This window comes from Sturnus vulgaris, chromosome Z, assembly GCF_052056855.1.
Source record: "Sturnus vulgaris isolate bStuVul1 chromosome Z, bStuVul1.hap1, whole genome shotgun sequence".
NCBI lineage: Eukaryota > Metazoa > Chordata > Aves > Passeriformes > Sturnidae > Sturnus > Sturnus vulgaris.
Window position 1 is genome coordinate 25,172,490 of NC_142283.1, and position 24,832 is coordinate 25,197,321.

General features: G+C 38.1%; 1 protein-coding gene across 4 annotated transcripts in view; it reads right to left on the bottom strand.

Moving 5' to 3' along the window:
• The window catches only part of PTAR1 (protein prenyltransferase alpha subunit repeat containing 1), a 91,955-nt gene that overhangs the window by 44,963 nt on the left and 22,160 nt on the right, over window positions 1–24,832 (bottom strand). For 2 of the 4 annotated variants that reach the window (XM_088156815.1, XM_014891747.2), the window contains exons 6-7: window positions 19,089–19,405; window positions 875–18,534 (exon numbers count right to left, since the gene is read on the bottom strand). In XM_088156815.1, the coding sequence (XP_088012941.1) occupies window positions 18,186–18,534; window positions 19,089–19,405 (666 nt within the window). In that variant the 3' untranslated portion in view covers window positions 875–18,185. Of the gene's footprint in view, window positions 1–874; window positions 18,535–19,088; window positions 19,406–24,832 lie in introns of those variants that run through there. The other 2 variants (XM_088156814.1, XM_014891748.2) reach the window with 2 other exon arrangements.

Genomic DNA, 24,832 nt, shown 5'->3' on the forward strand with positions numbered 1-24,832 from the left:
ATCTTATCTTCTTTACTAGCTTCTTGGTCTGAAATAGCTAAGTCAATAGCATGGAATCAGATCTATGGTTTTCAAGCATAAAAATTCAATTTTGTCAACTATTCTGACTTCCCATATAAAATTTCACTGTGCTTTCATCCGGTCTATCTGTAACTCCTTAGCAGCATGAGAAACACTTAGGTTCCACGGGCAGTTTCCTTCATAAAGTGACTTCTCATGTCAGGGAATGATACCTTAACAGACCTCCAAGCACTTCTGCAATCTCCACATGCACAAGGAGGATGCTCTTCTTTATCACCTAGATAGGTGGTAGTATTGGAAGAAATCAAACACTTTATTCTGCAAATGCTACTTCTACCTTATCTTTGATTATATTTTATGGCACATAAGTAATACAGCCTATAATTAATTGGGATTCAACACCACTTTAAGTCTTCTAGTGCTGTTTCAAACATTAGTCAATGTTCCCAAAACATTGGGGTGCTTGCTGTATACCCCAACAAAATGAAAAAAACCACAATGAAATGACTAGATTTCTTTTCTGATAAGGATTGTTCTTCACTTCAGCAACAAACCAAAGAGTGTCCTCACTTCTAGGCTGGTTCCTGGAGTCAGGTTATTCTGAATGCCATGCCATAGAAATTAGGCATGTTATCAGCCCAACTGCTTGGCAAAACCAAGCCAGAACTAGGCTCAGGTCCAGTTTTTTAGCCCATAGTGTCATGGTTTAGGAATGGTATTCCCCAATTCAGTGTTGGCACTGAAACATTACAAGCCATGCACCACTCATTCATTCCCCTGCCCCCTCTCTTCTCCTCATCTCTGCAGAAGGCTAGAGAAGAGAACTCAAGGTACAAAAGGCAAGAATCATGAGTTGAGACAAGAACAATTTACTGGAAACAGCAAAGAGATAATAAATGAACAGAAAGAGCAACAGTTTTAATAACAGAGTGTACAACAGAGGCGAAGGATTCACAAGTGCTCACCATGCAGACACAACGTTACCCTTTACCATTCACTTCCAGCTGACTAGAAGAGACCCCTTCCTCCTACCCCTATGCACGTAGTGTAGAATAACCTATGGGTCCTGGTTGTGCCCCTCCTGGCTACTGCAAAAACTATCCCTGTCCTAGCTGGAAACAGGACACAGGGCCTTTTCCCTGTAATTTCACATTTTATATTAATGATTTGACACTCCTGTCCTTCTCATTTTGGATTTCAGCAAGTTTTCAGCCTCAGTATAGGCACTTCCACTATTAACCCCAAAAGGTCCAAGAGAGAGCAAAAGGAGATACACCCAGACAAGGATCCTCAGAAGCATAAGCTTCCTTCTGCTAACAAAGGGAATCCATCATTGCTTGCATATAGGGACTTTAAGAAAGTGCTGCAAGTATTGTTATTTCAAGATGACGTTTGTGTCAGATATCAGGTGCAATCTTTTACCATTTGCTCTTTGAAGTACCTAAATGTCACAGTGGTAGCTATACTATGCAAAATATATATATATATCCCCTGCTGTTTGAACACTTTGCAACTTATACCTTAAGCCTTACCACACTGCCTGGCCATATGGAAGTGCTCCTTTCAAAACCATTTGAAAGAGACGTGCCAGTAACACTTTTATATATATATATATATATATTCAAGTGGACAGTAATTGTATGTGATCCCTTTTCATGTGTCAGTCTTATAATACTTTGATACTTTGCTGATGAGAATGCTGTAGGAACGCAGTACAAATCTGAGGTAGTCAGTGTCTAAGTCAAAGCTCAGTGAATATAAAAAAACAGAATAGAAGACCCAACCCAGCTTAACTTAGTCCAAACCAATGAGAAAATCATTCAGCTAGCAGTCCAAATTCAGACCAAGGGAGCAAATGTAAGAATAAAAGAAGTCAAGAGTTTTTACTCAAATACAAAGCAAGTGAAATAAACAAGGTTTAGCAGAGCCAACACAAGAGACACTCTCATAGCAGTCAGGGATATTTGTGTGATTTGAATGATGAATAAAATTGGATTATAAAGCCATGTGAAAAATTGAAATAACCTTCCTGTTCTCTAAAAAAACAACAGGAACACACTAAATGAAAACAATGGTCTGCCTAGTCTTGCTTATACACTTGTATTTACTTTCATTCGAATAGTAAGAGCTATTAATATATCTGAAGTCTGTTTTTTAAGGTGATGGTGAAGCATAGCAATAAATGGATTTCCGTATGTTAAGTGTGACTGAAGGCTGAAAATGGAGTCTCCTCCTTGTCAAATTAGCCTAGGAGGCTGGCTTGTTTAGATCAAGTTCAGATATATCTGTTACCTTCACTATAGAAAGACCCTTTTCTACCCTCTATTTCTAAAAGCTTTACTTAGTGGGGAACTGACATTAGTCATTATATGATAGTTGGCAGCAACAAATGAGATGCAAAGTGAATTTGAAGGGAGATGGGTTTCATGCACTACCATCTTTTGCTCTTGCAAAGTAACATTTCTGGGTCAGGTTGAAAAATGACTGTCATTTGGAGAGTTGAAAAGAGCGAGCAGTGCACATGATTGAAAGGTGTCAGTGGATGGTTAGGTGAGAAATGTTCCAGCATTAGCACATGAACCAAGGTAAGGCAAAAGGCAGCTTTTACCAGAGAAATGGGATCTTTGATTATCTTGCTGAGGAAACTCCAAGTACATATAGTGATGGGTTCACATATAACCACTTTGTCTTCAAAGAAGGAACACAGAAGAAAGAGCAAATCCTAGGTCTCCATATTCATCAGTTGTGGGAGTACAAGCAAATTTAAATTGCTGACAGCACAGTTCCTTTAAATAGTCTGCTAGTTGTGCTGTAAAGATGTAGCAAACTTCTATGATTACATGCAATCTCTTAATTTTTCTTCAACATTTTAGATGAAGGTAGTCTCTTGAGATTTTTTTGTTGCCATGGTTTTGCAACATATCAACATTAGAATAAATTGAAGTATCTTAACAGAGTGAAGGAAGTATGCTTTTTTTTGTATTAGCTTTTATTAAAATGGAGCCTGGATTTATTAATAGTTCTATTTCTTTATATTGATCTGTACTGAAGATCATGCTCCATAGACACTTAATGCTCCTCAGGACACCACTAATTGTAAGACATTTGCATTTTAATTGTTACTATGTAACTAATGGCATGAAAAAGGAAATGGTCAGAAACTGTAATGTTAGAGACCTTCCTGAGCAATGGCTGCAGTGAAAACGGTAAGTGCAGAAACTAGTTTTAGGAGCAGCTTTTTAAATTAACTGTGGGAGGCAGAAGTATAAACAGTTAACCTGTGAATTTTTTTCCGCGTGAAATATGGTCACACAAAAGTTATCAACAGTAAGACTGAATACTGTGGCTCATTTATGGTATATCACAAAAATGCCAGGGATTCTTTGCTGCAGTTACAACACTGCAGTATTAGTAAATATTAGGTGTACTACTCTTTACGCAAATACTTTCCAGCTACTGGTTTTATGGACTTTAGAAACTGAAATCACAAAATACACATATACGCATGTATATACATGTCGCTGACTTGGGTTTTGGGGTCCCTTTGGGATCCCTGAGGCTGCTTTTGCAGCCCTCAGCGACGGAGCAAATTCCCGAGCCTTGCCCAGATAGAATTTTGGCTCGTGGTGAGCTCTCAGACCAGCGGGGTAAAGAGACCAGCATATGCAGAAAGGCACAATTCCTTAGTCTATTCTATGAAGGCATCCTATCTAGCATATACCAATGGCTATTGTTTTACAGGGGTTTTTATATCTTTTGAGGGTTTTACAGTTTGCACCAATTACCAAGGGAATTCTACATTCTAACCAATCCCTGAGGGATTTTACATTCAAAGCTGGCCTATGGATACTAAAAAAGAATGAACCACTAATACTGAAGATAAATAAGAGGGTCTACCAAGAGGGGGAAGCTGGATTCCTTTTTGTCTTCGTCATTTCACAAGCCATTTCTTATCCCTAAGCTATGGTTTTCCAAGGAGCTTGTTCTGAGCATGCAGGGAGACTTTCTTCTTTATGAATGTTTTCTGCTTCCTCCACATATTCATACCTGCATTGTTGAAAAACATGTGACTAAAAAGATCACTCAAAGTGCAGTAAAAAATTCCAGACTGAATTTCTCTCCCTTGAGTGCATGACCAATATCCTATGGAGGCCAAGAGCCAGACCAGAGAGCCACGTCCCTGACACCTTCTCAATAGGATTCATTTATGACAATGCATTAACCAATTTGCATGTTGCTAAATATATGCACACCAACTGTTTCTTGGTTTTTTGGGTGCCTAGTAGGACCTGTGGTGCACTGAGCAGGACAGAAAGGGAAATTGTCTGCTTTAGTAGAACTAACGAGCCCTTTCACAATGCATGACATGACTTAAAGCCTCCACAACAAAAGTCACAGCAGTCAGGTGCTAAACACAACAGTACAGCTAAATCCTGTCCTGCTCCTACAGATTCATCAAAACAAAGCAAATCACTCCTGTTTTGTGCCATACCATGCTGTTGAACACATTTAACAGTATGTCAATGTTAATTAATGTATAATATTCAAACACAGTTGTCTTCCTGGCCTGAGTGTAGACAAACTCCTTATTCTTCCTATCAAACCTTTAGCACCACAAAACAAAAACGCCAAACAAATATATTCACTGATTCAGAAAATAAAAAATTGAGATAAAAAGAAGTATGATAATATCTTGCAAACTAGTTACCATACAAACAGATGTAGGAAGGCTCAACTTCACTGACACAGCCAGATTCACAGAAGCCATAAAACAGCTTTTATCCTTCACAAAGGATATCAGTCTTGATGTTTCCAGACAAGCAGGTCCATCTGCCCATTCTGTGCGGTGGTAAAGCAGGTCTCGTATGCTCTGTGGCTACTCTCTTTTGGGGTGGTGAGTCCATATTACTTTGTGTGTTCATTCGGTAGATTTCTCATCCCCTCCTTTGCCCTCCAAGTTTAAAGATACATTTTATATATCTGCTTCCCTTATGGAAACCCCAAATCACAGAGAAATGGAGATAGGCATCTTCCCTTCTCTCCCCTCAATGTCCAGAGTCAACAACAGGTTGTTCCATGGCTATTTCTGTTCCAGAGCATTCGGACACTTTAACCTATGAGCTGGTAAGTTGCAGTGGTTAGTTCTGCTAGCAGGGATAGCAAAGAATTGACATTTCCCCCGTCCATTTTCATGTTCCTAATTATGACTCAAAGCAGCCAGCTTTGACCTGCTGTATGTCAATAACCATTTAAGTCTGCATCCCTATTTTTAACCTAGTGGACCTACGGACCTACTTTATTAATGCAAGTATGTTCTCTTCATTAGTTGAAGACCAACTGCTGACTAAGAAAATCCAAAGTCCTTCTAGATAGAAAGGAATTATCTCTTTATATGTCATTTTCCATTCTCATTACAGTCACTTAGAAACTACTTCTCAACTCTGCCACCCTCACCTGCAATTACTCAGTTCAAGTAGTAGTTGCAGTTTTCTCTTTGTTTTTGTGGTTGCACTATCTTACAGGGAAAACTGCAACTACTGCTCAAATCTCACGAGCAGCTGGAAAGTGAATCTTAATTTCTGTATTAATTCAATTCAAACACTACCCTGCTGAATAGCCTGTGTTTCATGTACTGTAGGAACCAATAAATCTAATTCATTTGAGGACTTTTTGAAAGCTTTTATTTTTCCAGTCGAAGTGAAAAGGCTTCAGAAAATAAAGAATAAAACTGTCATGGGATAAAAAAACCTACGCTGAAACAAGGTTTTCAGCTTTCCTCGAAACAGGCAAACCCATTTGTACAAGGGTATGTAAAGGAAGAGAGTCTCTGCTCCCTTATAGATATCTGATCAAGGACCTTTCCAATACCAGAGGGGGTATAACAAGTAAAGAAGGAGTCACAAACACAGCACAGAGAGGCACAAATCCAACAGATGAACTAATAGAGGCAAAGACAAGAAACAAACCTAAATGATGGGTTATTTAAAAAAACAGGCAAATTGGAAAAGTTGAAACTGATGAGGATGCAAACCTGAGGGTCCAGGGTGTACAAGGTGATTGGTGTACCTGTGCAGACATGTGAAGGACATGCAGGAGTGGGGATGGGGAAGTAGTGGACAGTGAAGACAGCAAGGGGTACAAAAGGGACCAATTACTCATAAAACACAGCCAGACAGCACGTTGTAAAGACAGCAGTTATGCACAAAGAGGTTCTTCTTCCCCTTTTCCTAGGAAAAAGCCATATTGTCCTTCATTAGTGAAGGCACTCCAATAAAGAAAGAAATTAAGATCAACAGATTATCAGTGGCTACTAAATTTCCACAGCTTCACCAACTTGTTTGAAGTGTTGAGAAATCTCACTGGCTTAAAGCAGTCAGATCCCATACAGCTAAAGATGCACATCCAGACATGCTAACCTGGTGGAACACTACAGAACTCAGATACCTTTTAGTTTTACTTTGCTTCATGCCTATATGTGTTAACAGATGTAAGCTTTTAGAGTAGATAATGCCCAGACTGAACTGTTTCCCTGTCTTCTGTTTGACTCCACCTAATCACTAACTGCCATGGAAGCCACTAAGTGGAACTTCAATTATGTCACTTTTCCCAGTCAGAGAGAGATGTCAGGTAGATTTAATACTTCTGTTTAAACAAGCAACCTTATGTGGTGAAAGAAAGCAAGACCTTTAAAACCTCACATGTTCTGCAGATAAAAATCTTTGTTATCCCCATATTTTGAGCTGTAAGACAACAGCAAAGAGTATTTCAGCATCAAAAACATTATACTAGAGGATATGTAAGAGTTGAGAATATATTTAAGATTAAAAAAAGAAAAGGCTGTCTCGTATTAAATAGAAAACTTTCCACTTCCCTTATAAACTCGCCACTTCAGAATCTGAAAAACACTAGCCCTTTGTATGGGTTTTGCACAGCCTGGTTTTTGGTAGCAGAGAGGGCGCAAAGATGGCTCTTATGAAAAGCTGCTGGAAGCTTCCACCATGTCCACCAGTCCCAGATGACTCTGAAGATGGACATGCTGCTGGCCAAAGCTGGGCCAATGAGAGAGGCTGGTAATGCCTCTGTGATGACATATTTAAGAAGAAAATCAAAACAAAGTCACAGGTTTTGCTTCTAGTCAGCAAAGAGGAAGAGATGAGAACATGTGAGGAAAACAACATGGAGACACTAAAGTCAGTGGATAAGGAGGGGCAGGAGAAGTTCCAGGTACTGGAGATGAGATTCCTCTGCAGGCTGTGGTGAGATCATGGTGAGACAGCTGCATTTCTGCAGACCATGGGGATCCACAGAGGATGCAGAGATCCACCCACAGCCCATGGGGATCCATGGGGAATGGAGAGATCCACCCAGCCCGTGGGGATCCATGGGGGATGCAGAGATCCACCCACAGCCTCTCTGCTGCCCAGCTGTAGCAGGGGAGTCTGAGCGACTCTTGTGGGTGCCTGGTGTTGGGCCAGTGTCAAATCATGACACTCTCCAAAGGCTGTCATCTTCCCCCAGGAACTGCTTTCCTAGCTTGTCAACATGTTTGCATGTCACACATAGCTCATGCAGGTGATAGCCAGACTCAAACAAAAAACTAAAAAAACTGCTTCTGTTGTGCTTTTTTCCATGCTGTGCCCAACAAATTTATCCACTCTCTATGGATACTTCTTGACATAACATCTCCACTTCTTCTCTTTTTCTACCTCTTTACCAGACACTGCAGAAAAGTAGTTCTCTAAGTGCTTCAAACGTTTGGTTACAAAGGAAGTGGCAAATCCATGGTTTGATTTCAGAGATGTAGAAGCCCAAACAGAATACAGAGTTAACAGCCAGATACTCTGCACTTCTGGAAAAGCAGACACCACCTTCTGGTATCCAGCAAAAGAGTTCTAAATGGGTATTAGTAGCTCTGGAAAATTTAGGTTTACTGGAACCAGAAAACAGTGGAAGACTTGAAGCCCTGTGTCACAGAACATTTAATTATCACAAAGTGCAAGCAGAAGAGAATGACCATGCAGACGTATTTTTAACTTCTTTCCCTGTATATCTGAACAAGATACCAAGATGACAAGACAATTCCAGATACCCATAAGTAACTTTGAGAAATATTGAACTTACAGTTCGTCACACCTTATAATATACATGGAATACGAAACACTCTAAAGAGTTTTCTCATATGCTATTACACTGAAACATCCCAGTGCCACTGCTTAATGAAATAAAAATCCAATCCCAACCACACGCTCTGACAGTTCTATGTTCTTTTATATTATTATTTATTCATTTATTACATTATTTAAATTAACCTCGGAATTATTTGGATTACCACCTTGAATGAAAGTTCTTTATAGAGCTACTGATTGCCCTGATATACAAGGACTGGAAGCAAATTTACTGCAGCATTCACTCAAGTCTAAAAAAGAGATCTAAACATCTAAGTCAGTTTTGCCAAAAATTACAATTTTTTATAAATGAAATCAAAGAACTATACTTGAAGTAGAACACAATTTGAGGAGCTTAACTGCAGATCTCGACACTATGGATCCAGCTGTTAATGTATTTGTATGTACATAATTAGGAAGTTTACAAAAAAAAATGAGCATACCTCAAGTATCTTTCCATCCAGTTCAGATGAAGGGTCAGATTAAGGAGGGCTCTTCTTCAGGTAGTCTCATAAAATTTATACAGCAGAATTAATGTTCTAAAGTCAGTCAACTGGAATCAAAGTACCATGTATACTTCTATATTACATCTATCTTTAATATGAATCAAAGAAGGTATCTTTTCTTAACACAAGAAGTCAATTACCTGCTTTTAATATCTGTGAAATGCTTTCCCTCCAATTGTACAGCATAGAAATTGTGTATCATCTGGAAAGACTAGCATAAGATATTCTGGTAGATTCCAGATTTTAAAAAATCAAGCACATCACACTTAAATTTTAAAAAGTTATAGAAACATAAGCAGCAATCAGCTGTCTAAATTCTGCAACTCTAGAAAGTATAGCCAGCTGTCTATCACCAGGAAGAAGTATCTTATAAAGAACTAACTCCTGTTCATCTGTCCTTTTAGAAACTAAGCTTGAACAAAGACTAGGAAAGCTTTTGAGAAAGGCCTAAGTGTCAGTGTTTAAAAGAACCAACAGTAAAATTGCTATGGTCACCTAACCCTCGAGAAAGTGAAGCTCCTATCAAAGGAGAATCACCAAAGAGATTAGCAGTAATTACAGATTAGCAGTGATTATGAGGGTGTCTGTTGCACAATGAATGAAAATGGAGTTCAGTGTTGTCAGAAAACAACGATTTTTTAGGAGATGAAAAGTTTATTTATAAACTGCCAACATTTAACAAAAACAGTATTACACTATTTTCCATTTTCTACAGAAATACAATAACTTACAGCAGTGCTTAGTCCATTTTGTCACTAACACATATAAAACAAGTCTGCCGATAAGTAAGTGAAAAAATGTTTACCAACCACCACCACTAAAATTGTACCTGTAAATTTTGGAAGACATCTGCATAGAATAGTTAGAACTGTAAGGGTGCTCTTTTTAATTTTGTAAGTCATTTTGTACTACTAGGATATGCAAAAATTTAATTAACATGCAATACAGAATATTTGAGATAAGGTAAAACTCAGTGTGCACAACTGGAAAACAGTGTTAAGATGCCCTTCTATGTTTCTAACTAGATATCAGGAAAATGCATGTTTTATATGGTGGAATTTCCAATTCCCTTTATAGCAAAACCAGATTTATAACCATTAAAATCTATACTTGGCTAGGCTCCACTGAAGAAGGACTAAAAGCTTGGTGGAAGTTATCTAATACTAGATAACAACAAATAATTGTAGAACATCTCAAATCAACGTTATGTAGATGCATTTTACAAAGTAGATTAGTTGTTATCTAGTGACAAGCATTTGTGGAGATGGAATGGTAAAAAATACACAGTTTATAGTTGTCCATAAATGCAGACCAGCACACCTGGAGAACAGGAACACTCAGGCCATCCACTGTTTATTAAGATATTTCCATTCAATATTGTATCAGTTATCACACAGCACTTAAAACCTCACAGTCATCCCTAAAATACCTTGCATGAACCTCGAGCACTGGTATCTTATTTCCTATTCATATGAAATACTTCCAAAACTAAAGTGTTACCCTTGTTTGCACACAGGTATATTGTAGGAAAGTCTTTGCCACTAGAAAAGATGAAAAATCATGGAGTCAGAGGAGAGAACGGGGAGTTTTGAGCTGGGGCAGGAGGTGGGGGAAAGAGAGAGAGAGGAGACGAGAAAATAGAGGGGGAAAAAAACAGACAGGTAAAGGAAGCTTTCTTAGCTACTTATACCCTGTAGTACCCTTAGTTTTTCTCTAGCTGCCCTTTTAAACCTCTAACATTCCATAACCTTAATGGCTCCTTTTCCACAGTGCTAATGACTATACACTACACTAACTGTTTTTTTGTTTTTTTATTGAAGCCATAGATTCAACTATTTGTGAAAGGCAAACAAGACCCTTACAATTCACCATACTAAATATGCCATGGCTATCAGGTAGAGGCTGATACTCTCTCCACAGCATGGCCTGATCTGAAGTCAATGAAGTTGGTGGGAATTTTGAAACTCATTTCAATAGATGTAAAAATAAAGCGTTCAGATCACAGATAACCAGATCCTGTAAATTACTTCTATACAAGGAGCCTGTTGAGTTTGTTACTTGCTCCTTTCTGAACTAATGAACACTCAAATTAAGTAAGCCAAGATTGCTCATATCAGCTAAGGGCTTCCTTACATATTCTTTCTATGTAGCAACTAGGAAGAGAAAATGAAAAAAAATAAAGTAAAGAAAAGAATAGAAGTATATGATAGAAGCTTTTTTTAAGCTTTGCATTTAGGATGATGAGCAATACTTTTAGTAACACCCTGTGATTTCAAGTGCTCATTTTGGAACACCTGGAATGAATCATTGCCTAACACGAAACAGGAAGGGTGCTAGCATTTTCCAGTAACACTGCTCCCTTTAAGAAAAGCTCTCAAATCCAATAATTCAAAATTAGAAGACATGCAAAATGAAGAGTAATTCCGAAAATATTTTATGCGATTTATTTTTACAAAAAGAATGCGAGAAAAATACTGAAAACAAAGTACCAAAAGGACTACTTATTGTTTGTATTTAAATGCCAATTTACATCACTAGTTACATCTCAATCTCCTGTGATGCTAAAGCAGTTATCCAAAACATTTGGATTTCCATTTCCTTTCATAAGGACTCGTGAAAAATATCCCCTGGGTATTGACTGAGCACCCCAAATTTTCCCAGCTTGCAAGGCCTTACAAATTCTTTCACAGTCTCAAATACTCTCTACAAGCATTCGGAATAAACATCACCACTAATGATTTGGTTGGTGTGTGCAGGCATTTGCCCAAGTATCGTGATAGTCAGGCAGATTAAGACAAACAGGGGAAGCAATAAATCCCACTGCTTTCAGCAGACAACCTGGCACTGACCCTGCTAGACTGAGACTCAGGACATCCATGGAGGAGTCTGTTAGCAGATAGCCAAATGTGGGTGGTTTTTGCAGTGTTCACAGGACATAAATACAATTCCACCATCCATCCATCCATCCATCCATCCATCCATCCATCCATCCATCCATCCATCCATCCATCCATCCATCCATCCATCCATCCATCCACATATACATGCACACTTATTGTGGGAAAATAAATATAGATAATTTATTCACAGATAAATTCTCTACTGATCACAAGAAAAAAAAAAGAAAAAAGAAGAAAAAAACAATCCCCATCTGACAGGAATTCATCCTATGACAAAGTAAGACCGGTGTAAAACAAACTTTATGCTTTACATTCACTATCGTGTAGAACACTGGTCATTTAGCAGATTACTTTCCAGTGTCTTAATGTCCTGTCATAATTTTAGTCTTTCTGCTACAAAATTTATGATTTATCTAATTTATCTTGGAAAACTACATAAAATTTACAATGGTCGCAACTGTGCATCTGAGAATTTTTCATAGAAAAAATATTGCAAAATATTATGTTTAAAACTAGTTGTATATCCCCCGAATAAGAAAGCTATGAGAATTAAATATTTTTGCACATACCTTGATAAAATAAACATTTCCCTACGTAGAATAGTACTTTGATGAACATGATGGTGTTACAAAATTAGAGTTTATTGGCTCACTTGAACACTGTAGTGCTGTCACTACCTTGGATCTTAATGCTACCTAAAAATATTTAAGACATCTATAATTTTGATTATATGAAAGTAATGAGATTATATGAAGTAAAGCGTGCTCCCAAGCACACTTTCCAGGACTACTATCCAGTTTTAAATGTAGCCATTTCAAAAGAAAAACTGGTACAAAATGGAATGAATACAGTAGGTATATTTTGCTTTCTAAAAACAAATTCTAGTACCTCGTATCATTTCAGTGATTTTTTTTTAACAACAGGTTTTAAAAACCACATGCCTTTTATCTACTTATTACATGCAACCATTCAGGAAATCTTACCATATTAATGATGTACCAATTTCATAACTTTATTCACAATGAACAGACAGCTTTTCTCATCCAAGAAAAGCTCTTTGTTAAACCATAATTATATTCCAGTCAGAAAATGTCCCGTGAAGAAAAAATGAATCTCACTGTGGGTTCTCCCCACCTCTGTCAATACAATAAGATGTACAGCAGGTTCCAGGTGGTGCAGATAAAGATGTTCAACAAACCAGACTTCAGTTCAGAGTTTTGTTTTCCAGAATAACTGTTGCATGTAAGAGTTTGACAGCCATCAAAAAAGATTTAGCATTCAGAATCCTAACAAAAGGATTTAAAATATTGAATCTAAGACCCATGGTGCATCAACACAGATGCTGTAAAAAGCTTCCCCATGATTACAACATACTTTGAGATACTAACTACTCTACTGTATACTACTAGGAAACTCAAAGAATAAATCCAACAACTGTCAGGAGCTGCTTGCAATACTGCAACAGCAATTCAAGATACAGAATAACAGTATGAAGCAGATGAGATAGTGAGGTCTACTGTTCATTACTGGGTAGTTCATTACTGGTACAGTGTTGGCATGTGGGTAGATTACAAAATACTATGCTAGACAAAAAAAAAAAAAAAAGAAAAGCCAGTTATTACATGTTTAGCTTTTTTAAAATATTTTTAATCAATAATTATAAACTGTAAAAATACACCCTAATTCACTACAATACTATGCCCTGAGAAGTAACATTACACACTAAGCAAAAGCCACTAGGAAGTGTCAGGTCTGCAGCTCAAAAGCGTAATATATGGAATTTTCTGGAAGCATATTTCCTCCATTTTTCAGCAACAGAGTTGCTTCTTCAGAGGAAAAGACTAATGAAAATTCATGCTAATTCTAGTTTTTCTAGCTTTAACTACAAGATTTTTTTTTCCTTTTTCCTTCAAACTCTCTCTGGAAAACCTGATGGATTCATTGACAAAAGCTTTTGCTTTTCACATCTGAAAGAGCATATAGGGCTAGCATGAGGTTCTGAAATAACTGAGCCTGATGAGCTCCACTTAAGGACATCAGTCAAAGAACTATTTGGGAGGTAGTCAGAGTTACTCAAACACAAAATGAGGCCACCTCACCAATCCTTTGCTACATTCTTCTTTGCTGGTTGGAAGAACAGAGAAGAGGCTGAGAAGAAACATACCTCTGTGTACAAAGGGAAAATTATAGACAGGGACACTGAACTTCCTTTCAAACTACATTGAATGTTAAGTGCATTTGAGAATTGGTGAGTTACACCCTCTTCTTTGTATCTGACACTGATAAAACAGAAAGATATAATTATAGATATCTCTCATCACCCAGTGAGTGCAAAGATGCATTTAGAAGTGACATCTACGTTTCAGTGTCAGTTTACTTATTTTTCCAAAATTGCTCTACAAGATACAATTCAGCAGTTGTGGGTTTTTCTCCCCACATTGTAAGTGCAATGGTTCACCTCCTACTAGATTAAAAAAAAAAAAACAAACCAAAAAGCACTCTTCCCTTACAGAAGCAAAACAAAACTAAGCAAACAACAACTTGTCCAAAAATTTAATCATCATATCTCTAAGCAGTCACAACTTAAAATTATTCTCTGGTACTCACATTTTGCTCAGTTATTATATAGTTTTGGAAAAGTATGCTTTTTGAGTCTGGTTATGCAGACAAACCTTTCCAAAACACTTTGTTTCTGTTCATCAGTATTATACAGTACTGTTTTTAAAATTTATTACCTATCTACTTAGGAAAAAAAAAACACTCCCATCCATAAAGTCTAGCTACACATTCTAATTAAGCAGCACTAGAACAAAACTGGAAATGCCAGAAATTTTGATTATAAGACAAAAATCTAAGCTTTCCCACTATATGAACACTTTGCTTATTTGTCTTAAATTACATACAAGGTAATTAATCAAATAGTATAAACTGACAAGGTATTTTATCCCCTATTTAAATGACGTGGATTTTGTTGTATAAAGAATATGTAAGCAGTCAATAAAACACGAATACGCAGACATGAGTACATTAAGAATAATAATCAGAGCAGCTATAATACTGTGTTCCAATAACTTCATACAAGTTTGTTATTGTAGCTATTTTTAATGCTGCGTGTTTCTCCAGTGACTGTAACACACAAGACAAACAAAATGCCAGTGAAATAACAGTTACTGTATTTAGCAGCTGAGAATTTACCACTTAGAAACATGATTCCTTCTATTCCAAATTCTGTAGTTTCAAATTACATTTGTTCCTCGAAACCCTTTGTTTCTAGTACAAACAAATTTCTACAAAGACTAATCCAGTGAAAAAAACGAATCCATTCAAATTACACATACTACAGCAGAAGACGAAATTAGGAAAGATGCTGAACTTTACATGAAGATGTTTAAAGACGTACAAAGTTTGATTTTATATTTGAAGGAACGTCAGAGAGTGAGAGCCTTGTATTCTGCAGCTTCTGCTGGACAATTTCTCTGCAGGAATGTTCACCGATTAAATTTTTAGTCTCTGATCTCTGAAACACAAAACAGCTGAAATGCCTTATGTAAAGTAGCCATGCTCAGAATGTTAACTACCAATGGCCTAAAGCCACTTTGTTTTTTTTTAAGCAGTGCCCAACCGAGACTCTGTAGGAACACCAAGTGGCTAGACAGGTATGCTGCAAAGATCATAGTTACAGAACTTCACATCAGCTTTGAGCTTAATGCAGTATCTTAGAAGTACCTCTTCAACCATTTCATTCATGATGCTTTAGGACACTGACAGTTTAGCAATTTAGATATTATTTTCCTTTTTCATATAAAATGTAGTTACCATTAAAAAGTTAAAGCTCAAATTTAACAACTTACTGTTCGCATTTCCTTCAAACAGAAAGATATTATTTGTTTCAATTTCACTATTTAGTTTTCAGGTCTGCTAACATTTCTAAATGTAACTATTCTAACTGGATTTTAAAAATAGAGTGCAGAGGAATATTTCTATCAGGTGCAGACTTTAAAAACCCACACTTATGAGTTATACTACAGCTATCAGTGTTTTGCAAAAGTAGTAAGAATTTCAGCACCATCTCTAATCAGCGATCTAAAACTCTTAGTTCCAAGTACTAAAATTCAATGCATCTCTATTACAGGACCAAATCTTGTCGTCCTACAAGAATGCATCACTTCTGCTGACATGAATAGGGACTACACATGTATATGTGGGCACCTGCTTAAATGTTTATGATGTCAAGTTCAAAAGCACAGAACTTCCATAGTACAGCTCTAAGAATGCAAACTAAGACTCCAGATTATAGGCTGGAAGAACTATATAATGAGTTTAAAGTCAGATTCTAATATTAGTATTTTCTTATGAAACCCTCTGTCATTTCAGTGCAAGAAGAGAGAACCTCCTCCCTTCCACAGTTCAAGAAATGTTTCTTATCATGCTCCCACTTCTGAGATTGCTCCTGTCACTAATATTTTTCTCATAAACAGGTAATTTTTGCCATGGTAAACAGAACACAAAAATACATTATTAAGTAACCTAGAACCAAGAACCTGATCTTTAACACATTGCTTCCTTGACTTCACACTTCAATGGGATACTGTTAATCAAGCTGATCCAGGCTACTACACATACTTTAATGCATCATCCATATTCAATAAACATCAGGTCCCCTGGGATGTGAAGAAGTTCTTAAGTTCAGACTCCTGTTTGTACTTGGACCTACCCATGTCAGTGATCACTGAGGCAACATCTTATGACACAACTATCCTCTCAAGCCAATCCCACACCTCCTTCAGACAACAATTATATTCTTCTGCAACTAAAACCATCAACCAAAACACCACTGCATCCCACAGCACCTCAAAGCTAACGACCACGTAATCCATCCATACCTATGAAGAGGCAGGGGTGGATGACTTCTGAGACAAAGCTTTGATATGGAGATGCTCAAGCCTAGATCAGTCTTATATATGTACTGTAAACAGAACAGTGTACATTTAGAAATGTCATTGTTAGCCACTTTGTGCCTGAAATGAATCATGAACATACTCTCAAAGACTTCAGGTGGTCTGTTTTCATTTTGAAATGCAAGAGTAAACTCCATTCGTCAAACTATTTAGAAGTACAGGAACTTCACATTTCGAGTGCTTTTTTGATTCAAAGTGACATCTTTTGAACAGGCTACCTGTGATTTTTCCTCCCTCATTGTTTCTCTCTCTGCCCAACAGAAACAGCATCTTGAAACTTATAGTCAAGAGGCATTTGGGGCAGGAGATAAATAAAGCAATTATGGCAAGGACAGTAACTTGAAAATCTAATCCCCTCAGAGAATGGTCTGCTTTTAAATAAGGCAATCTTGCCATTGTATAGACTTCTACAGTTGTAGAATGTTTTCCCTGGGTCTGTGGACCAGCACAATTCTACTAGTGTCAAAAATCCCTTTTACAGACAAGTTCTAAGGAAATTATAAAATACACCATTGATATTTTATTTCAAATTCCCTTATAACTTACAGCAGTGTAAACAGAGATGTATGGTTTAAGTAGAGCTTTTCCTTAAGAGTAAAAAAGGAAGAAAAAAAAGAAACCAAAGACTGAAGCTCTTCAAAAGAACAAAAGGGAAGAGTTAGCTCCCTCCTCTTGCTGTCACTTTTTTTTTTAACTGTACAGTCTCAATGATCAGTTGGAAGAGCTACTTTTTACTCCCTCCAATATTGGCCTTGTATGGTCTTGGCTAAGTACAAGTTACTGATGTGTGATTTAGCAGGATGAGAATCTGTAGTGTAAATAAGACATTAAGAAATGTGTATCAAGTAATTAATTTTGGATTAATGAGATAAAATAAATAAATAAACACCAAGTAAGAAATGAAGGTAAAGTGGTCTGTTTTAAGAAAATATTTTCAAATACAGCTCTAACTGTGGATGAACTTGTGTTTGAACTATTTTCTGCCACATTTTCCTGTATCTGCTTATCAAGATTTCAACCTTATAGACCTTCCTATGAAGTTAACATGACAATTAATAAGCAAACATAAACCCAGTTAAAACAGTAAAAGGCGTGACAGCTCCAAAACTGTTATCGGAGCCCTCAGAAAGAAATACTGTATTCTGGTGTTCTACCAAAGACTACTATACAAAAATAATAGCACTCATCGAATACAGTCGGGATCCAATAAGGTATTAGCATGATGCTATACAGGAGTAAACTGGGAACGGGTTTAGCTGATACTGACAGATTCTCCCATTCTTTTTTCAGACACACTGTTTCACAAGCATTTCAAACTTTTCTTCTTTTACCTCCATTTCTTTTTTTTAAGTCCACCTTAATGCAGAAGTAAAGAAAAAAAGAAATATCACTGTAGGAAGCTGATAAGAGTGATTTCTTAGAGAGATTAAGTAACAAACTGCATTTGCTTAATAAAAATGTATGCCAGTTCTTTAATAAAGTGACAAACTTCTACTCTGAAAATTATCTTTAGGACTGACCATCAAAAGAGAGATAAACACAGAATTAGCTAACACTTGCAACCAAGACATGCATTGTGTCTGAAAAGAGAATATTGCACTAAGAGAAGAACCCTGAAAGCTTTAAACACCTCCTTCACTGACCTAAAAAAGTAACTAACCATTTTCTATAAGCAGTAGCAAACCTGGCTTGGTCCACATCCCTACAAGTTGATAATACTTTATCTACAAACCGGTATTCCATTTCTGGACCAAGAGAGTCCTGCACAGGAGCACGCTTCAGGCGTTTTGTTTCTTGAGTATAACCTTGTTTGCTGCTGGATTCATTCAAACCATCAACATCCATAGCTTGTGCCATATGACTTGCTGCAGGACTACGGTGGGAATTATTCAGACTTTCATCACTGCTGTCCACAGATGATACCACTGCACCCACGAGAGGAAGTTTGTTACTTAAGTGCTGTTGAAGGTAGAATACACACCTTCTTCAAAGGAAAAGAAGAAAGAAAAAAAAAGAAAGTCATGCACTGAAAATAACCTGCTGTTGCTGCTGAACTGTTTCAATTCGTCTGCCATCCCTCACAGATTTCCCTCACAGACACAAAATCTGCTCTGTCTGAGCACGCTGTAATAGAAAGGGCTCCCCATGCCATTTTGGCAAATCTACTGTTACCTAGTCAAGAACCTGCACCCAGCTAATGAAACAAATATTTTATGCAGCCAATCTTCTGTCTACATTTTGTTCATTTTTTTGTTTAAATATTTAAAGTATGAGAAGGCTAATTAAAAGCATCCTGTGTCCCTTGCACAAATTATAGGGACAAGCAGAGCTTACACCGCAAGATATTTAAGCCAAATCAAATCTCCCACACAATAGTTCTGATTATGCTCTTGAACATTTTCCAAAGGCTTAATACATAGTAGCTTAAAAATATTTTATTGAGTGGTACTTCCTAAAACCAGAACAATTTGTTTGGAAATATCATGTGAAGAATCATCCACAAATCAGAAGGGAACTCTTTTGACCAAGTCCTCTTACCTATGACACCACAAGGTTTCATGCCCTGGGTAATTATCAATCAGTTCACTGCAGAGTTCCATCTCTTCATCTAAACGACGGGGGAGATCCACGCTTTGTTCCTCTGCACAGGTAGCTTCTGTCTCTGCACTCTCTTCCTCCTTCTGAAGGCTAGGGTTTTGTTCATTTACCATTTGGTTTTGTACCAGTGTGTTGTTGTCAGTCACCGTTCTGTGTATCAAGGAATTGAGTAAGAACTGGCGGTAATGAAATCCACTATGGTCTGAGACATGCATGGATACCCAACATTTAGTGGATGAAAGTTCATCGAGGAGAACCTGAAACAAAATGCAGTTATCAACCAGTATAAAGGAGGAACTTAACCACCGCTGCTTCTGGATTAAAGTAATCTCTTCTTTGGGGATTTCAGTCACTGTGGTAATGGTTTAAGAACACACAGAAAAATGAACTATCACTGAGCCTTTTCTACTGTGTGCTGAAAAGCACATTGGCATCCCTGCAGAAAACAAATCAATACTTCTTCCAAACTCTGAAAAGGCAGATTTTTCAGAAAGCTGCCCACAAGCTGAGTGGGGAAAAAAAACCCAAACCACTTTTGACACTGAAATAAACAGTGGTTTAAGAATCTCAAAATGTTTAGCAATAAATACTATTTAGAGGAAGTACCAATTACACTATTAGCTTTATTAATTTTACTTTTTACCTAGTGGCTTGTGGATGTCAGAAGGTAGATGAGTCACTTAAAAGGAAAAAAACCCAAACTTAATTTACTCCTTCATTTTCCATGAGAGGATGTCAACTATAACATTGTGTTTAAAGTCCTAGAGCCTGTGAAATACCAAAGTAGTTATTCATAACCTGGTAGCTTGATTTTACTACTGAAGAACCCCTAGAAAGGCTTTCAAAACAATTCTGGTAAATACTATAATTGCCAACTGTAGCTTTGTTTTTAACTGCTGGCTCCTATGAATTGTCTCTTAATTCTGAGTGCTTTTAAACCTTCAAAATTCATTTCTGGAGAGAAATGCAAGTTTGGCTCCCAGACAAAGCTTTTACTTTGCTTTGCTTTCTCTGTTAGAGCCAGTGGTTTGGTTTTTTGTTCACAGGCCTTAACCTCTTTCCTCACACTGCTTCTCCCCCGCAGCTTAAACTATCCAAAGAGATCAAAACTACCTTTTTCATTTACTTCTAAAGACTTTTGGAAGTAATCCTAATAATCTTATGGTATAGTCTCGCTTTTACCCTCTTCTCCTAAGCTACCTCCATCACTTAACAGGAATAACTGATGCAAAACAACTTCCATAGGTAGAAGTCTTTCTTTTAGATACTGCAGCACAAAAACCACAGCCTCCCACAAAGAAAACCATGGAAACGCACAAGGCTAGCTATATAGCTTTTTTGGGGGCATCTGTTCTAAAAGAAATTTGAGTAAATACAATGCAAACAGTGTCTTCTACCCATGACAGTCAACTCGTTTTTTTCTAAATCTTGCCAAAAGATACCAGCATCACCCTCCTTTTAGAGATCAGCAAAGTAGAGTATTAAGTAACAGTCCACACACCGGGCTCTTAAGGGAACTAAAATTCCATGTCTAGATCTGCACTTTAAACCGTAATATCAGCTTTTCCTTTCTTCATAGAGCTGAGCTTAGTATTTTAAACTTCTGAACTTTAAAATTTAGAAGTCTATTAAGAATAACATAACGCTCAGAAAAATCAGATCAGCCTTTATTCAGCTGTGATTGATACAACACACGTTTATGCTCAACTGAGACCTTGGAAGAATCCAATTCATTTATCTGAAATACTTATAAGCTAAAAATTTACAGGGGAACATCTTAATTATGTATTTTCACTCCCTGTACAAAGGGAACAAAATTATTCCCAGAACACCTCTTTTAAAAAAGCAACACAGGAGAGTGCCATGAAACAAAGCTTCCTATCTAGGAACCTTAGAGTACCAGTGGAAGATGCTTCTAACAACTGGAAGTAAAAGAAAAAGCCAGCTAATGTCTGAATTCCAAGATAATAAATCAAAATTCCAAGAATCTTTCTCTGTTACAAAGCCTGCTTTCTCCATTTCCATCTCTATCAGTACAAGCCCTTGTACAAGCCCCTTGCTACTTTCTGTGAAGAAAGAGGAAATTACATGAAAATACCTCCCTCCCCACTCTTGACAACCTCTTTTCTACCTCTGGTGGTGAGCTGACTACCATGGAACTGGCAGCTTCCCCCAGAATATGACATGTGTGCTCAGTGATCTTCATCTCAGCCTCTAGGTCTGCAGAGGAAATGCAGAAATTATTCCTCTGGGGAAATGTAAAGGAACTGGGGAAACAAATTTTTAAGGATAACCAGACAAATATAGGCAATGTCCACTCACAGAAACTAGTACCTTAGATGACCAGTACACCCAGTCGTCTAAGAAAAAGCCAAGGCCTTACTGGGGATGGCAGCAAGAAACACCACTTTGTGTTTTGTGAACATGTTGTCTTCTGGGTATCACACATGAGAAGTGCTGCCTCATGACAATTACCCCACTACTTGTTTGCTTGCTTGTTTTATTGTAGGGTCTGATCAGTCAACCTCCATCCTTTAATTATGAAATTGAGTATTCCAATCTAAAGAAAACAAAAAAAGTTTGTCAATCCCTCCTGAACTACATCCTATTTTTCTCTCTGCATGATTTCACTGAAGCGACACACTGTGAATGGATTTTAAGACTATACCCCTACTACTCTCTTGCCCTGGCTCTCTAACTAATTACGTACCCACCTTTTAGTAGGTATCTGGAGCCTATGATCTAACCCCACTAACTAACTGTGCAGTCACGTGAGAAAGCTGAAATTGGGCTTTCCAAGGCAGTACTCCAATACCAGATTGGATTGGACCCAATATTAGATTAGTTTCAAACAATCTATTCTTGATTTATGTTAATGAATACTATTTAAACACTACATAAACTTGCTAATACCATTCAAATAATGCAGCTAGAAAAATCTGAAATTTTTATATTGAAAGAAGATAATGTTTGTGACCATCTAGTGTAAGAAAGAAGAAACATCTATACCCTGTGAGAAAATCCTCCTACTGGGCCAAAACTTTCTTCTGTAACATTTTAAATCTTTTTGTCAGATTGGGCTGAGATTCAGTCTGCAATAGCATTAGGATTATAAGACCAAAGAAAAAAGAATAACCAAAATCCTATTACACAGCCTACCTCTTGAAATCCTCCAAAGCAACCCAATAGATTTGTTAATGATAAACCTGTTATCATTAACAGGATAAAAATGTTAATGAAAAAATGTCTCAAGAAGTCATATTTAAATGATAATACACGAAACAATTTATGTTTCTGGGCCTCTGCTTCTCTGTACACTTCATTACAGGAAAGGTTTGCATTACAGCAGAAATACAGCCATAAATAATACAGGTACTCCTTAATTTCAGGCAACCTTGCAAGAACTAAATGGCTGTAGAATCAGTGACTGTTTCTGCCACTTTTTCAGCATGGTTCCAATCTTGCATCTTGTTGAAATTTATCATACTTTTCAGATACTCAAACACAGAAATTGCTGAAGGAACATGAGCAAGAAAACCACCCCTGTTTAACAGAATGGTAGGGATGGGGTCAGAAAAGCCAAGGCAAAGCTGGAACAGGACTTGGCAAGAGGTGCAAATAACAAGATGGGATTGTGTAAGCTCACAGGTCACAAAAAATGACCAAGGAGAGTGTATGTTCCATGATAAGCAAGAATTGGTGGTAACTGATACGGAGAAAGCTGAAGTACAGAGTTGTCTCAGTCATCATTGGCAGTCAGGCCTTCCTCCCACTTCTCTCTAGTCCCTGATCCTCTAGATTCCTGTTGGGGAGAGTGAAGTCCCTCCCACTCTAAGCAAAGAGCAGGCTGAGAACCTTGAGGAAGCTGAACAGCCACAAGTCTATGGCATCTGAAGATCCACATTACAGAGTTCTGAGACAACTGGTTGATGTTGCCGAACCACTGCCTATCATATCTGAAGTCACGGTATTTAGGGGAAGTCCCCAGTGACTGGAAGAAGGGAAACACTGCTCCCATTTTTAAAAAAGGAAGAAAGGAAGACCCAGGGAACTGGAGACTGGTCAGGCCTACCTCTGTGGTTGGCAAGACCATGGCGCAGATCCTTCCAGAAGATAGGCTAAGACACATACAAGACAAGGAGGTGACATGAGGCAGCCAGCAATCGTGCCTGACCAATCTGGTGGCCTTCTATGACAGAGTGATAGCAGGGTCAACAACAGAAGAGGTCATGATGTCATGGGTATAGATGTGTAAGGCATTCAGTATGGGTTCCACATGACATCCTTACCTCCAAATTTTAGACAGATGGATTTGATGGAAGGTCTATTCAGTGGGTAAGGAACTGGCTGGATGGATGCAGCCAGAGAGGAGTGGTCAATGACTCTATGTCCAGGTGGAGACTGGTGATGAGTCCCTCAGGGCTGTTCCAGGACTGCTGCTTTTTAGTATCTCCATCAGTAACACACACAGTGGGATTAAGTGCACCCTCAGCATATTTGCAGATGACACAAAGCAGAGTGGCACAATTGACACAACAGAAAGGCGGGATGCTAGACATGGACATCTGGATGAACTTGAGAAACGGGCCCACGAGTTCAATAAATTGAAGTGCAAAGTGCTGCACTTAGGCTGGAGTAATCCCAGACGTGAGATGAAAAGTTGGACAAGAGCCAGCAATGCCCACTTGCAGCCCAGAAAACCAACTGCATCCTGGGCTGCATCAAAATCAGCTGGCTGAGGGAGGGGATTCTGCCTCTCTGGTTGAGGCTCCATCTAGAATGTTTTATCCAGCTTTAAGAGTCACCAGCATAAGGATGTGGATGCAGATCCAGAGAAGGGTGACAAAGACGCTGTGAAGACTGGAGTACCTCTGCTATTAGGACAGCCTGAGAATGCTGGTGTTGTTCAGGCTGGAGAAGAAAAGGCTCTGGCATGACCTCACTGTGGCCTCTCAGTACCTTAAGGGGACTTATAAAAAGGAGGGAGAGGGATTTTTTTTACATGACTATATAGTGACTGAACAAGAGGTAATGGTTAATGAAAGAGGGTGAGCTTAGATTAGATATTGGGGAAGAAATTCTTTACTGTGAGGGTGGTAAGGCACTGAAATAGGTTGCCCAAGAGAGGTTGCGAATGCCCTCCCCATTGAAGTACTCAAGGCTGGGCTGGATGGGGCCCTGAGCAACATGATCTAGTGAGTGGCACCCTTGCACATGGCAGGGTGGCTGGAATGAGATGGGAGGTACTTCCCAAGCCAAACCATTCTGTGATCTATGAACCCGCATATTTTTGTGAAAATCTGTAATGCCTGCTTTTTCCCTGTTCTTATTTGCTTTTCCCTTGCATCATATCTTGGAAACAATCACTGTATAATTCTGCCTCTTAAAGATACCTAGACACATTTTATCACAAGTTTCTTGCTGTCTTTTATGCTCCACACTTTTTCCTAATTTTCCTGTATCCCAAACACCTTCTACTAGGCCCTCTGATGAGATGCATAGGTGGTGTCATGAAAAACACCTAGAGCCAACATGGGGACTTCCCAATGGGTTAAACAGATTGGTGGAGAAACAACAACACCACCGAAATTTTGCCAGAGGTAACAGAAACCAGATGGACAACTCTAGACAGAACTATCACTTCCATAATCTTCATTCTGAAAAAATAAATCAGTAGGGGAAGT